Source organism: Pinus tabuliformis, chromosome 1_2 (assembly GCF_031772625.1).
Source record: "Pinus tabuliformis cultivar Carrire ecotype Pingquan chromosome 1_2, CPIR1, whole genome shotgun sequence".
Lineage (NCBI taxonomy): Eukaryota > Viridiplantae > Streptophyta > Pinopsida > Pinales > Pinaceae > Pinus > Pinus tabuliformis.
This window is the reverse complement of record NC_142298.1, coordinates 835,197,000-835,211,690: the sequence shown is the minus strand read 5'-3', so window position 1 is coordinate 835,211,690 and position 14,691 is coordinate 835,197,000. Positions and strand designations below refer to the sequence as shown.

General features: G+C 39.4%; 1 protein-coding gene across 4 annotated transcripts in view; it reads right to left on the bottom strand.

The window, feature by feature from the left end:
- LOC149208520 (alcohol dehydrogenase-like 6) overlaps positions 1 to 14,691 on the bottom strand; it is a 231,415-nt gene that overhangs the window by 34,819 nt on the left and 181,905 nt on the right. For all 4 annotated transcript variants that reach the window (XM_089396100.1, XM_089396099.1, XM_089396101.1 and 1 more), the window contains 2 exons: positions 9,780 to 9,875; positions 9,462 to 9,623 (listed from right to left, as the gene is read on the bottom strand). In XM_089396100.1, coding sequence (XP_089252226.1) covers positions 9,462 to 9,623; positions 9,780 to 9,875 — 258 coding nt within the window. The remainder of the gene's footprint in view (positions 1 to 9,461; positions 9,624 to 9,779; positions 9,876 to 14,691) is intronic.

Sequence of the window (14,691 nt, the reverse complement as noted above, 5' to 3'; positions counted from 1 at the left end):
CAACCCGAAGGATTTGAGATTCATGATCGGGAATCTCACTTGTGCAGGTTGAAGAAAGCCCTCTATGGGCTGAAGCAGGCACCCTGAGCGTGGTATGAGAGGATCGATAGCTACCTGATGAAGTTGGGATTCACTAGGAGTGAAGCTGACCCTAACCTTTACTTTAAGGTTGAAGATGACAAACCTCTCATACTAGTCCTATATGTTGACGACCTCTTTCTAATAACTGCAGACCCTCTCATTCAAAATGTAAGAGGGAGTTGGCTTCTGAGTTTGAGATGAAGGACCTAGGACTAATGCACTATTTCCTAGGACTGGAAGTCTGGAAAAAACCAAAGGAGATTTTCCTATCTCAAGGAAAATATGTGGTGAAGATATTGGAGAGGTTTGGTATGGTGGACTGCAAGCCCGTGACTACCCCGATGGAGCTTGACTTCAAGAAGTTAAGCGGTAGTGCTGCCGGACCTGTTTTACAAAATGCTACCGAGTATCGTCAACTCATCGGAGCATTGATGTTCTTGGTGAACTCCCGTCCGAATATATGTTTTGCAGTTAAAACGTTGAGTCAGCATATGGTTGAGCCTCACCACACACATTGGATTGGTGCCAAGAATCTATTGAGATATCTTCGTGGCACAATCACACATGGTTTGAGATACACTACCAGAGATGTGAGACTACATGGATATACCGATGCTGATTGGGTAGGCAATGTAGTGGGCCGAAAGAGCACTTCCGGGTGTTGTTTCTCTATGGGATTTGCCTCGATATCCTGGATGAGCAGGAAGAAGAAGTTTGTGGCTTTGAGCATCGCCGAGGCAGAATACATTGTTGCTAGTATGGCCTCTTATGAGGCAGTCTAGTTGTGAAAGCTCTTCAGTGAGCTATTTGGATTCACATTGGATACTACCATGATCCTATGTGACAATCAGAGTGGGATTCGTTTATCAGAGAATCCTGTATTTCATGATCGCTCCAAGCACATCGATATCAGGTACCACTATATCCAGGATATGGTACAGCAAGGAGCAATAAGGCTCCAACATATCAGTACAGATGAACAGGTCGCCGACATTTTGACGAAGCCCCTGGGAAAGGTCAAATTCTTGACTTTCCAAGAACAACTTGGTGTTGTTGAGAGACCCTCTTATGAGGGTCGTGTATGACGCATATATTGAGCTCTGGGAGCTCCAGGGGGGCGGGGTACTTCTTGGAGCAACATGTGACCACAAGGGCGACTCACCATCCCCTGGTGGTGCGCTATGTACAGGGTGAAAGGTTCAAACTTCCCCTGTGACACCCCGTGGTGGCTGTGGGACAAGATGATTAGTTCTCTTGTGGGCCAGGACAATTAGTTCTCTTGTGGCAACTGTGGACAAGATGATTAGTTCTCTTGTGACGACTGCTGGACAGGATGATTCGTTCTCCTGTGGACAAGATGATTAGTTCTCCTGTCGAGGCATCCTACCCATGCAGTCTGGGACTCATGGGACGTATCTCTCATCTTATCAATGAGTAGGGAAATGGGGTTAGGGACCATTAGTAGTACTATCGATGGATGCATCGTTGTATCTACCATACTCCCTATGCTAGGATGACCTCCATTGATCTAGGATCAATGATACTGATCTGGGATCAGTAAGAGTGGTATGACACACTCTGAGACTGATTTCGGGTCAATGGAGGATGGTATGATACATCCTCTATCATTTCTTCTTCTTCATAGTTCAGCAAAGCAGAGCAGAGCCAAGCAGTGCAAGGCAGTGCATTTGATGGCAGGGACAGTACCGACGGTCAGACGAATTAGCAGATGGAGTTCTCCCTAGTTGAGAGGGAGTATTAAAATTGGCAACTAAGGCCAAACTCCATGTGGGTCATCCTATTTATGGCAGCTGATATTTTTCCTAGGTTCCTCTTATCGAGAGGTGTAGGATTGATCTAAAGATCATCCGATTCCGACAAGTATTTATGGAGATATGAATTTATTTGTATTTACTTGACAAATTGTCAAGGTCGGCCAGCAGCTAAATGTGTGGCACACATGCCCAGCAAATCATATAAATACAAGTGAGGTTGATTCATTTTCAACTCATCTCATCTCTCACATTCTTCTCTCTCTCCTTGCATATTGGGTACACACAAGGAAGAGGATCTCTCTCACGTGGGAAGTAAGAGGACACAGGCTGAAGGAGGACGCGGAAAAAAGGACGCAGAAATAGTTGACTGCATTGATCGAGTTTGACCGGGACTGCAGAAGGTATCTTTGACCAGCGTTGAACTTAGAAGAGTACAGTTTTTGTGTGGCTGCCTCTCCTAGACAGGCCACAGTTTTTGGCACGCAAACCGAGGCAATCTGACCTCTGGTTTGACCAGCGTTGACTGCCCTCGTTTGGGGCAGCAGGTTGACTTCAGTCAACTGCAATTTGACTATGTTTTTGGGGTTGTTTATGGGCTGCTTCTTCAAGCTGTTCGAGGACTAGATGGTCGGGAAATTGACCAAGCATATTGGAGGTCAATTTCATCTCGTTTGACTAAGTTTGACTTTGCTAATTTAGGGTTTGCTGCTGCTGATATAAATTACGAAATTCTGATTTTGTACTATTTCTCTCTACTGAACTATTGAAGATAAAATAAGATTTGATCAAAGGGTTTCCCTGCATTGGGGTTTGTCCCTGGCTAGCCACCACATCTTGTGTCTCTTGTCTAGGATTGTTTTCTATCAATTGTTTAATGTTCTATCTACACTTTACTTTATGTATATGTGATTGTTAATCAGTGGCTAATAAGAAGAATTGAAGTAAACTGCTCTAAGCATAGAACATACCATAATTTAACAAATAAGAAAAGCACAAAGACAATAGCAGTAGTAGTAATCAATAAGAGTACTTATCTTTTTGAGGAAGTTCAACTCCCTCTTAATCTTTGACCTTTTCATTAATGTTTTCCTTATATCAACATGATGTCATTTCTGTCATTCTCAAGAGCTAGGGCTTCTTCTTACAACAGAAACGATTGGTCCTAGGGTTTTTCTTAGTTCAAACCTTTTGCTAGGGTTTAAAATCTCTAGATTCTTCAAGTTCTAAAGACTTCAAGACCTTTCATTCTTTAAAAGTTGCAATTTCTACAAGTATACAAATTTGTGTTGATTTGGGGTAGCATCGGATGTGCTCTAGCCATGAAAATTGGTGGAGAGGCTAAAGCACATGAGATCTCCAAGACCCAAAAATGGTTTGGGCAGATTCTAACCGGTTTGGAAGATATTAAAACAACTAATATTTTTAATGGAGTTCCTAAGTCTAAACTTAGGAAAAATAAAATATTAATGGGTATTAATATAAAACTGGGTTAGAATGTTCCAAAAGTCATGGATCAAGCCAAATCTAATCTTAGCCATTGATTAGAGATTTAATCTCGGCCGTTGATGGACCAACGAGAAAAGTATAAGAGGAGGCTTGAGGGTTAGTTGGAGAACACACCAGAGTGATCAGTCATTCTATTCTCTAGAGCGGGGTTTGCTAAGAGAGATAGAATCAGTGATCAGCAGCGAGGGGCAGTGAATACATAGCAGAGAGGCAGAGTTGGTACCAAAGAGACAGCGCAGAGCCCAGAGAGGTTGACGCAGAGGCAGTTGGGTGCTACGCAAAGGCAGCCAGGAGCTGCGCAAAGCCAGGAGAGGCCAGCGTGTGAGACGCAGAGGGTCTAGGGGCTGACACAGAAGCTCCAGAAGCTGACGCAAAGGCTAGCAGAGCTGATGCAGGGCCAAGAGGAAGCGCTGGAAGGATTTCATGGGACAGACTGCGTGCTGGTGAGCCGGGTAGGGTGACGCAGTCCCTATCAAAGTGACGCAGAGAAGTGGGAGCTGCAATTATTGTTGTGGGATCGTTCATCCGATGATTATTCAGCTAGAATATCTGTCTTCGAGGAGAGGTACTACTACTGAGGGCATTCTCTGTTGGGTGAGCCATTTCTGGCACCCTGGTTGTATTCTAAAAACTGCATAATAATAAAACCCTCTGAATAGCTGCACCGGTTTTCCCGCATTGGGTTTTTCTGGGGACATTGGTCCAAAAATAACGGTGTCACTTGTGTGCTTGTTTTCTTTCAGTTGATGATCTGTAGATGTTGATATTGTACTTGTGTTTATTTTTAGTATTTACATGGTAAATAACTTGTTAAGTAATTAAACAAGTAGGAAGAAATAAACTAGATAGTACAGGAAGAATTTTTAACGAGTTAAACTTAGAAATTCCAACAATTTATTAGCTACCAACCTTAGAAATGCCATTGACAAGCCTTCTATACATGGAGTTCATTTCATTCCTTAATTACAAAACCAAGTTTTAATAACGCAAGGAAAAGACTCAAATGTTAATATATCAACAATCTCTTAATATGTCTATACAAAACCTATTATAGTACGTCCTTATCTTTCAAGAGAGCATAAGATCGTTAGCTTATTCTACATATGACCTAAAACTTATTAAATGCAATATAATTGACATAGGTTATTGGTTGCAATCATAAGTACCTCTTCAACCTTACTTATCCGTCCTTGCAAAGATATGGTCCTTTTTCTTCAGTTGGGTTACTTCCTTCAATAGAGGCACCTTAGACCTCCAACCATCGAACTAGGATAATGATAGAGATTTCTTTGGGTTGCTTACAATGTTCTTTGCACATGCATCAACATTTTAGTCTCTCCACTAATCTTCAGTCCCTTATCAGACTTTATTGTATTGGATAGATCGTCTTTGATGATGTGATTAGTCCTTCTTCTATGTATAGGAGGGAAGTCTTGGTAGCATAGCTGCATCGCATACTTGTGTCACATGGATATCTTATCACAGTTCTTCCACAGAGTTCACAAGGTCTCAACCTCTAACTACAGAGATGTTTTACATAGTTTTGATCCCTTCCACTATATACCACTGAATTTAGGCCCAGCAAGATGATCTTCCAAGAAGGCAATATAAAGAGTTGCAGGTATGTCCTTTACTGTAATGAGGCATTAGACATTCGGATATGTCACAAAGATGATGATCCTTAGATATTCCTAACAAAATTTTGTACTCTGCATATATCTCAGGTCCTCACATATAATATGTCTCAGAGTTCGCATATCATCACAAAAGACATTGTCACAAACATATATTGTTACAGAATTTGCATAATACATAGCCACAAAACTTTGCATAGGCTGTCACAGAATGAAGTCTTGGATTCTTCCATAGAGAAATTCATCATTTAGATTTGCCTAAGTAAGCTTCGGATGCCTCAGAGAGATGTTGTCACAGTAAGTTTAGATGCACAGGAAAAATGTTACCACTTTAAGTTCGGATGCAGCACATAGGTTCGGAATGTTCTTTTAGCTATCTCACAAAGATCAACTACAAGACCTTGGCCTTTTACTTTTTAACAGGTAACTTGGATTTTATAGGGATAGACAACTTGGATTTCACAAAGATATTGTATAATAGATAGTTCGAAAATATGATTTCATAGAAGACTTGCTTGACCGTAAAAGTGTGCCTCAGAGTAGCACATAAAATCACTCTTTTACTTCGTAAATTGCAGAGATAGATGGCTTCTATGTTGTATGTAACTGCTCATCAAGGACAAATATTTAGCTTCATATAATTTATCACAGAGATATATTGCTTTCAGATTTCGCTATCTTTTTTTACCTTCATACCTTTTGTGTCCTAGACCTTTATGTCTGATTTTCCTCCCAAATTTCTTTGTAGCCTTGTCTTTTTCAAGAGTGAGTAGTTTAGTCTTTTATGCTCAGCGTCCAAGAACGAGTAGCTTTGACTTCTTCATTCCACATGAATTCTTCAGTCTTCAGGGATGAGGAAACTTGGTCTTCTATAAGGATATAATTGATACTTTCCATCTCAAGTAGGAGTATTTCTTGATTTCAACACCTTTGATGATCTTGGCCTCTTTGCATACTAAACTGTTCCTCTGATTTCTTTCAGACTTAGCCTTACTTAGGGCTTCTTTAGCAGTGCTCTTGTCTTCACCATAGCTCCGATATCATGTTGAGAAATTAAGTGCATAGAGTTTAAACTCGATTTCTCTTTCTTGATAATTACTTGTGAATGTTTAATGTCTTCTTATTACTTCAAGTGTTCTTCATCAAGTAATTATACAAATGTTCACTCTTTCAAGAAAAGCAAAGAGACAAGAGACAATGAAATTAGGCTCCAAGACAGGGAAAAATGACACAAGGGGAAAACCTAACAATCCTTCTCTTATAGAATCAGGTCAAAATTCAAGACCAAGACCAAGACAAAACTGCCACCAAAATGCCAAGTCCATCCCTCCAAGTCACCTGTAGAAGTCAAAGTCAACGCAGGTCAAACCTAGTCCAATGGTCAACTTCCTAAAATTTCAGTCCTGAAATTTCGGGCCTGCAGTAGCACAGAAAGTTTTTGGCCTGTTCACAGAAATTTGTCCTTCCACACGTGCAAGTTGTCAAGTCAAAGATTTGGTCAGCATAGGTATATTCTTCTTGTTCTTTGGCTAGCTTTCTCTCTCCTTTGACTCGTCCTTTTGTCCTTCTTCACTTGCTTCAGATCTATTTCTTGTTTTGTGAGTGAATATCCCCCAAATGGGTCAAACTGTCTTCTATATATTTCTGTCAAGGAGGTTGAATGGGTGCCACTCTAGACTCTAGAGGGCCAGGCTGACTTGACATTTTGTGGACTAATGACTCAACATAAAAATCATTTTTCATTTTCTTACAAATGTCCAAATGGAACATGACTCAAATACATTTTTCTTTGACTCATAATATTTTTTTTCTCTTTTTGACTCTAAATATGAAGAACATGCTTTGACCAAAATCAAATATAATAATGAATATAATAAATACATCAATGATAGATTTATATTACATTATGAAGACCAACTCTAGTTACAACTTCAACACAAGTAAGGGGAGAAAACTAGAAAATGCAAATGAAAATACAAAGCCGCTACATTGAAATGGTATTGTCCATCATGAAAGACGTATAATCAATAATGAATAATTTAGAAGAATGGCATGTTGAATGTACCTGACTAACTTCTAGATCAATGCAATGCACTAGTCTTCTATAGTGGGTTTGTGCAAGTGTTATACATCAGGTGTATGAAGAAGAATTAGAGTAGTTGAACACTAGTATTGTAAACCAGAGTGAACAAAAAATTGTCCCATGTACCCACTTGGGTTCACCCAAGCATATTACAATTGTTCCTCCCTGTAAGTAATTGTTCCTTTCACTGGCACACTGAATTGGCTAGAGAAATCACAATACCATGTGCTTCTCATGCCTTCAAGTTGATAATGGTAACTATAATTATTTGAAACAAAAGGAAGTTTTATATGTACACATACATTTTATATCATGAAATCATAACTATATTAAAGCTTTTGCATTGAACTAACTCATTTTTGACAAGTTTGTTTTAGTTCATGGGAATGCCCTTTCATTAAGAGTCGTGTCCTTCTATTAGGATGTGCCTCTTCACAAATTATTAATTATTGATTATTATTATTTTTTTTTTTTCACTTACTGGTTCACGGATACCCGGGTCAGTGGGCAGCCACTACGTCCAGGGTTGTTAAACACTGAGTGGATGCCACCCGAAGGGCATCAACAACACTCAGCCTATTTACTGACCTCACCCTAAGAGCTTTCGGGAATTGACCCTGTGACCTCCCATTGGTGAGGGACTTGATTTGACCGATTGAGCTAACTCTTAGGGCTTATTGATTATTATTATTATTACTATAATATTTATATTTATTACATCCATAGCCCATGAAACAAGGTGTTAGATTTCCCTTTCATCCATCATCTCAAGCCCACTTCATATTTCATTTTCGACTTATTTACAATGTTGTTAAGCTCTCTTTACTCCCTTTCCATACTACACGAGGTGAGCCTATCAACCATAGGGAAGTTCGCCTTGACTTAGGTCCACCCTTTGGTTAAAGTGCATAGGAGAGTTGGTAAGGTGACAATGCCCAACCTCCTAGTTCCACAAATCTTCATCTAGATGTTGGATTTTACATATTTGGGCATGAGATTGTGTGGTAACATTGTGCACTAGAGAATTTTTCATCTATTTTTATCTTTATTTAGCACTGTGTTAATTTTAGTGCTCCACACATGAGAAGACTTAGTTTGGATAAAGCTAGATTCATAAAAAGTTGAATATCTAAATTTGTCTTTAGTCTCCAATTTCATTGCAACTTTGTACCATAAATATCGTAATATTGTAAAGGAACATAAAAATTCAGTCTGAAAAACCTTAATGGTGTGCACAATTTCTTTCATGATCCTTGCCTTTAAATTTCACAATTCTTGTGATGCCTTGTATATACAATTAGGGATACCCAAGTTGAAAACGATGGCGTAACAGCAAAGCCTAAAGGCTAGTCTGATTTCATGAACCAGAATTCTAATTGCCACAAATGTTGGAGCAGATTCTCAAACGTTATGGCACTCAAGTGCTATTCCTAAGTTGCATGAAGTGTCAAAAAGTTTCGGAGTTTCCGAAATGGGTACGTTAAGAAACATTACCTCCCAAAAATGGAAACGTCGGTTGAAACATCATATATATATATATATATATATATATATATATATATAGATAGATAGATAGATAGATAGATAGATAGATAGATAGAAATAAGTGAATAACACATTATCTTGCAAGAAAAAAAGGGAATAAAACCCATAGATGACAATTTAGAAGGAAAACCGAGTCTATATTAGCTCTCATAGATGATTACATGATGGTTGAGTTTCAGGTATGGGTATGGCCCAAAACGCAGAGTTACTAGAAGTTTCATGCAACATAGTGCTAGTCTCATTCGTTCAATTTGAATGTTTTGAGATCTTACCAACATGGTATAACTCCATGAACAGCATCTGATGCGTGACAGCACAATGTGATTGATTTCATACTACGGTATGATTCCAGGGGTTGAATATTTGTGGGACAAAATTTCTAATACATCAGTGAGTTGTTTATTGTTCCCATCAAACGTCGTGGCTCTAGCTCAAGGGTGGCATTCATTTTAAAAGAATATCAAATTAGATTGGGCATGGAACTTAAATGCAACCTGGTTTTGGCATACATTGCATTTCAGTCTACAGTTGAAAAGGAAGAATTATGCCAAAATTAATATTGTGTAGAAGAGTCCTTGTCTGATCATTGCATGCAGTGCAAAGATGATGAGGTGTAGATGTATATGTAAAGATCTAGATAATTCAATACAAGTGTTCTGTAAATGAGAAAATAATAGCTTCTTGATGGATGAAGAAGAAGGGGGCTATATGACAAATTTCTTATAGTGGACTGTGGAAGTTTGCTTCACAATGCCAAAAGTGATATTTGACACTTGCATTTTATGGTACAAGATAGAAAAGAAAAAGAAAAATTCACATTAGATGCTTGTGTTTTACCTTTTTCATGTACATCTCAATTAACATTGGCAACTCAGACCTAGGTTTCCATCCACCAAACAGTGTTCCTTTCAAAGTACGTCCACTAAGAAGTGGTCCATAATGTGCTGAAAGTTCCATCTGGCCACTAGGAACTCCAATTATAACTGCCATTCCCCAGCCCTGTAATGCAATAGACAAACTTCTAACAATTACCGTGATTTACATAAAAGTTTAAGAATCTACCAAATACTAATTCAACATAAAATTAATTTCTGTAAAGAACTGTATTCAGAAAGAATAAATAAAAACTGGTTGATGTGTAGGAATGAGAAGTACATCACAGCAGGACTCTAAGGCAGTCCGTATCACTCCAACATCACCAACACATTCAAAAGAATAATCTGTTCCACCCGCTGTTATGTCCTGAATAACCTGCTCAACAGAGACTATATAATTTTTAGATTATAATTTATAACTACTGACCAATTATACAAGTATAAATAAATGTGAAAAAAATTGCCCATGAGATAGAAGATAGCCATATTAACATGAAAGAATCCTCAACAAGAGATATGCCACTTTGTATTTAGTAATATTGCAATTAGGAAAGCATCACAAAGGCAACAATCACAAGGAACGGTACTCAAAAAGCACAAATTCACCTCTAAGAGATATTAGTACTGTTGAGAAATCTAGGGCATCAATAGATAGGTGATTTCTCTACTTTGATAATTGCTTGTGAGTTCCCTTTTACTTCTTGATTATGATCTTCTCTTTCTTATGTTATTATTGTGTTCTTTTCATCAAGACAATTACTAATGCATGAACAATAAAGAGAGAAGAGACACAGTATATAGGCTGTCAACCAAGGCCAAAACCTCTCACTCTTTGAGAGGAAAACCCAACAAACTCTTCTTATAGAAACTTCAATTGACGAATACCAAGACCATGACAAAGACCCTTGATACAACAGCCCTTCCAAGACCAAGTCACAAGCCTACTCTTCACCCTTAGGTCAATGCTGCTCTTTTTCTTCCTCTTCTCAGCTTCCTTCATAAATTCGGCCTCTTCTTGTAGGTCTGCAACTTTTTGCTTCACAAGAGAAACCCTAGATCAGCTTTTGATCCTTGAATAGTGTTAAACTCACATGGAATGCAAAGAGCTAATGTAAATGATAAGCATTTGATTGCATATATTACTGACATGATATATATTTATAGTACATGGAGTCACCCTTGGATTCATATTCCAAGTGGTCTCTTGAACTCCGGTGGCTGTTCACATTCGACACCAACCCATAGAGGATTAGGTGTCCAACATTCCCCCCCCCTTAATCTGAAGGGGTATGTATGAGTCCAAGAAGAAAGTTGTAATACAAAATGTGCAAAAATGCATGGCAGCGCTAGGCTGAATGTGCTCTCTGAAATGTTGGTATAAGGGGGGTGGTTTAAGGATGACCACCAACACTAGAACACTTAAAGCAGTTCCCGGAACTCTTCCAAATATGGTATGAAGCTGAGGTCTTTTGCTAGAGGAAGTGCTCCTCGTGTTTTGAAAAGGGAAACCTTCAACCTTGAAAGGGAGGTCTCACCCCACATAGAAAGGGAGAACCTCAACCTGAAAAGGGAGGACTCAATCTGTGATGGTTTGAGGATGACCACCAAGTCTGGAATGCTTCATGTAATTCCTGGAACTCTTCCAAAACTGGCAAGAAGCTAAAGTCTTCTGCTAGAGGAAGTGTCCCCAATTCGTTGAAGAGGCATCACCAACTAAAGGCATGCTCAGGGGCATCTTTGTCTCTAGCCACAACTCTGAATCTGGTATGGCAGGTTGTGGCTCAGGCTCGCTTGATGTGGCTTTGAAGCTTGTAGATGACCATCACTTCCCCCCTGTCAGATACAAGGTGAGATGATGGAGAAAACTCAACTGCAAGATTGTTCAATACTCTAGAACAAGTTCGGACATATGACTGAAATATCTTCTTGGTTGTTGAAGCCCATTGCCAAGAAGCGATCCATCCAAGATGAATCTTTGTTCTTGCAGGAAGCTTGTTTTTTAAGCATCTATGTGAGTAATGAGTATGCTGACCACAGTGCTTGCATGGATGAAGATCAAAACAGTGATCTTTCATATGGCCAACTCGGTCACAGTGTTGCCATTTAACAACTTTTGGCTGCAAATGTGGAGGAGAAAAATCTGGAACAGGTGAAGGTGAACTGTCATGAAGGAATCCAGCACTTTGAAATTGAATGGGCTTGGAATAGTCTGGAATATGAAAGGACACATCCTTGTCATATCCAAGACCTGTTATGTGCTTGTTATGGACAAGCTCTTCCCAAGGTCTAGTGACTGACTTGGGAAGTGCAGGCTGAATTTCGGCTTTTGCATGCAATTATGCTGCTTCATTAGGCACTGGATCTGAATCAACTTGCTTCTTATGGGAGTCTGTTTCAATGTTCTAAACAGAAACAAGTTCAGAATGATGACTCCACTGCTGTAATTCTTCCTGCTGCAGTTGAGATTCAAGCTGCAAAAAATCAATCTTGTCTTGTGCATTTTGCAAGCATGTTCGAATGTCAGATAGGGTGCCTTTGCCAATTTTGATTTTATCATGAACAATGGAGTGTATTAAAGTATTTAACACCTCTAATACATCATTAATTTTAGTCATTTTCTCCAATGTCAAACTTACACTTTAAAAAACTGATGACACCTATGGATCAATGAGGAAGGAGCAACACCCACTTACAATATCTAGTCACCCTTTTTCTCCAAAGTTGATTTGAAATTTGCTTTAAGATGTTGATACATCTGATGAAATGTTTGCACTTCTGGTCAACAGAGTCAGGTTCAGTTGATGTTGCCTGCTGTAATAAGGGACTATATAGACTTCTTTACCTCTAAGTATCATACAATGAACTGTGGAATTATATTTCGTGGTCCTAAAAATCCTCTTCCTCCAAACTGGTAAGCATACTTTCTTTTGAATAACACTCACAGTGCATTGAATGTAAATAGTAAAGTTGGTCCCAATGCAGATAGAAAACGACAACACAGTAATATATATCACCGCAATACGATGAAATAATTCATGTAACACGTTCTTCAAAACATTATTCAACACTCATACACAACTCAAGGTATTTGATTAAGGTTAATGCCACAGAAGACCAACGCACATAGGATTTCAATGACAACTAGTTTATAATGTAGCAATGACCAACGAAACCAAAGTCTTTACACATATAACATCACCATCAACCAAGATACTTCAAGCTTTGGAAAGAGAACATCACCATCGATCAAGTCTCATATGCAAGCGGATCGAGGGAATGCTCCTGCAATCCAATTCCTTTAATGAAAATACCATAGAAACATACCATATATTTCACACCACAGAGCACCTGCGCTAAAGAGATCAGTCAGAAAATGAAGATGGAGAAGAATTATTGTGATTTTCTCAGGAAACCCTAGCCGTTCGACTCCTGAAGCTTTGCTTTTTGCAGGAAACCCTTTGGCAACGACAGGTGATGGCTCCCAGCAACAATAGAAGAGATGACAATGGAGCAAGAGGAGTTCACTTTAGGGGCGTAAGGAAAAGGCCTTGGGGTCAATATGTGGCGAAGATCAGGGATCCATGGAAAAAAGTTCGCCTTTGGCTCGACACCTTTGACACGACCGAGGAATCCACCCAGACTTATGACACTGTCGCTATCTCTCTCAGAGGTTCGAAGGCAAGACGCACTAACTCTTCCCGTTAAACAACACAATGGCGTCGGATGCTTCCTCAGAATAATACAATTCAAAGGAATTTGGGTTTTGTAGGAACTAGGGTTTTTGTTTATCCTTTGTTTTGAGAGCGTGGCGATGGCAGACAAGGAGGTCTGGGAATATACAAATCTCATCGAACCGAAAGATAAGAAATGGGGTAAAAGAAAAGATAAATCGATGATGAAGATATCGTGTTCTAGAGAATGGTGGCAAAGATGCAAGAAGTTACAGGAGAACGTGGAGATTATTTACATGGGAGAGGTGCTTTCGACAGTGATGATCTGCTTTATGTGAAAGAACAAATGGAATTTGAGGAAGATGTTGAACGGCTTCTCTAGAGGACAGAGAAACATGTTTTTGTTACTCTAAAAACACATGTATTTAAACTAGAGTTATCATTCAATAGCGTGGAGGCCAGCGTATGGTGGTAGGCTAGACGTTATACCAAGCGGAATATGAATATTATGCAACGGACAGGCCATCTACCAATTCAAAAATGCAGCGAGTTTGACGGTTATACATGGGAGTCATGAGGAGTTGATTGTGGTACGGCGATATCGCAGGACAGAGTCAGGTGTATGGGATGCAACGCAACCATAGTCAATATGCGCAATGGGGATAGCAGTGTTAGTATAGATGTGATTTAATATGGACAGAGAACATCACATGGTGTTGATGTAAAGCAGTGGAGTTGGACCAACGTAAACCGGGATGGCCAGCATGGATGGACAGCGTTGTATTGTGCAATGGCGCAAGTATATAACTAACAGAGCATGTTGTATGGGAGAAGTCGGGGGTCAATTAGCAGCGAGAGGAGGAGTGTATGACTGTGAATGTTGCGGGGATAGCTGCAGACAACGTATGCGTAGACTGGAAAGTGTATTAGGAGCAGTGGTATTAGCTCTAAAAATTTCAATGCCCCTGGAGTTCAACACTGCATATACTACACTATATTCCAACAATAAAACAACCCTTTGGTCGCCATTTCCCATGGAGTCGTCCAGGTGTCTAAAGCTCCAGTGAGTTGGCTCACAGTGCGTTGTATAGCTTATTTAATTCTTGCAGAGAAGACAAAGATGAGTGAAATAACCAGGTTTTGAATGCAGAGATCAGGCGTTACAATGCAGATAATGAATTAATCATATTCCATCGCTAGAAAGAATGGAGCAATGGAGAAATGGCAGAGGCATTTTTGCTATTTGAGACAATGGATAGAGAACCCACGGGGGATTCACTGACAAAGCAATATCATATCATGTGCTTTCATATTGGGGCATAAAAAATGAGGAAAAAATGAAATAATATATTGAGCATATAATAGGGGGTAAAGGGTTTTTATATGTTGTAATGAAATATGTTTATTATAAGGTATTGTTTATATTGGCCATGCAGAGGCAAAAAACAAGTGGGTTGGAGAAATAGAGGTTCAGGAGTATTGTGGGACTAAGAGTGGGAGGGAGAGAGAAAAAAATATGGT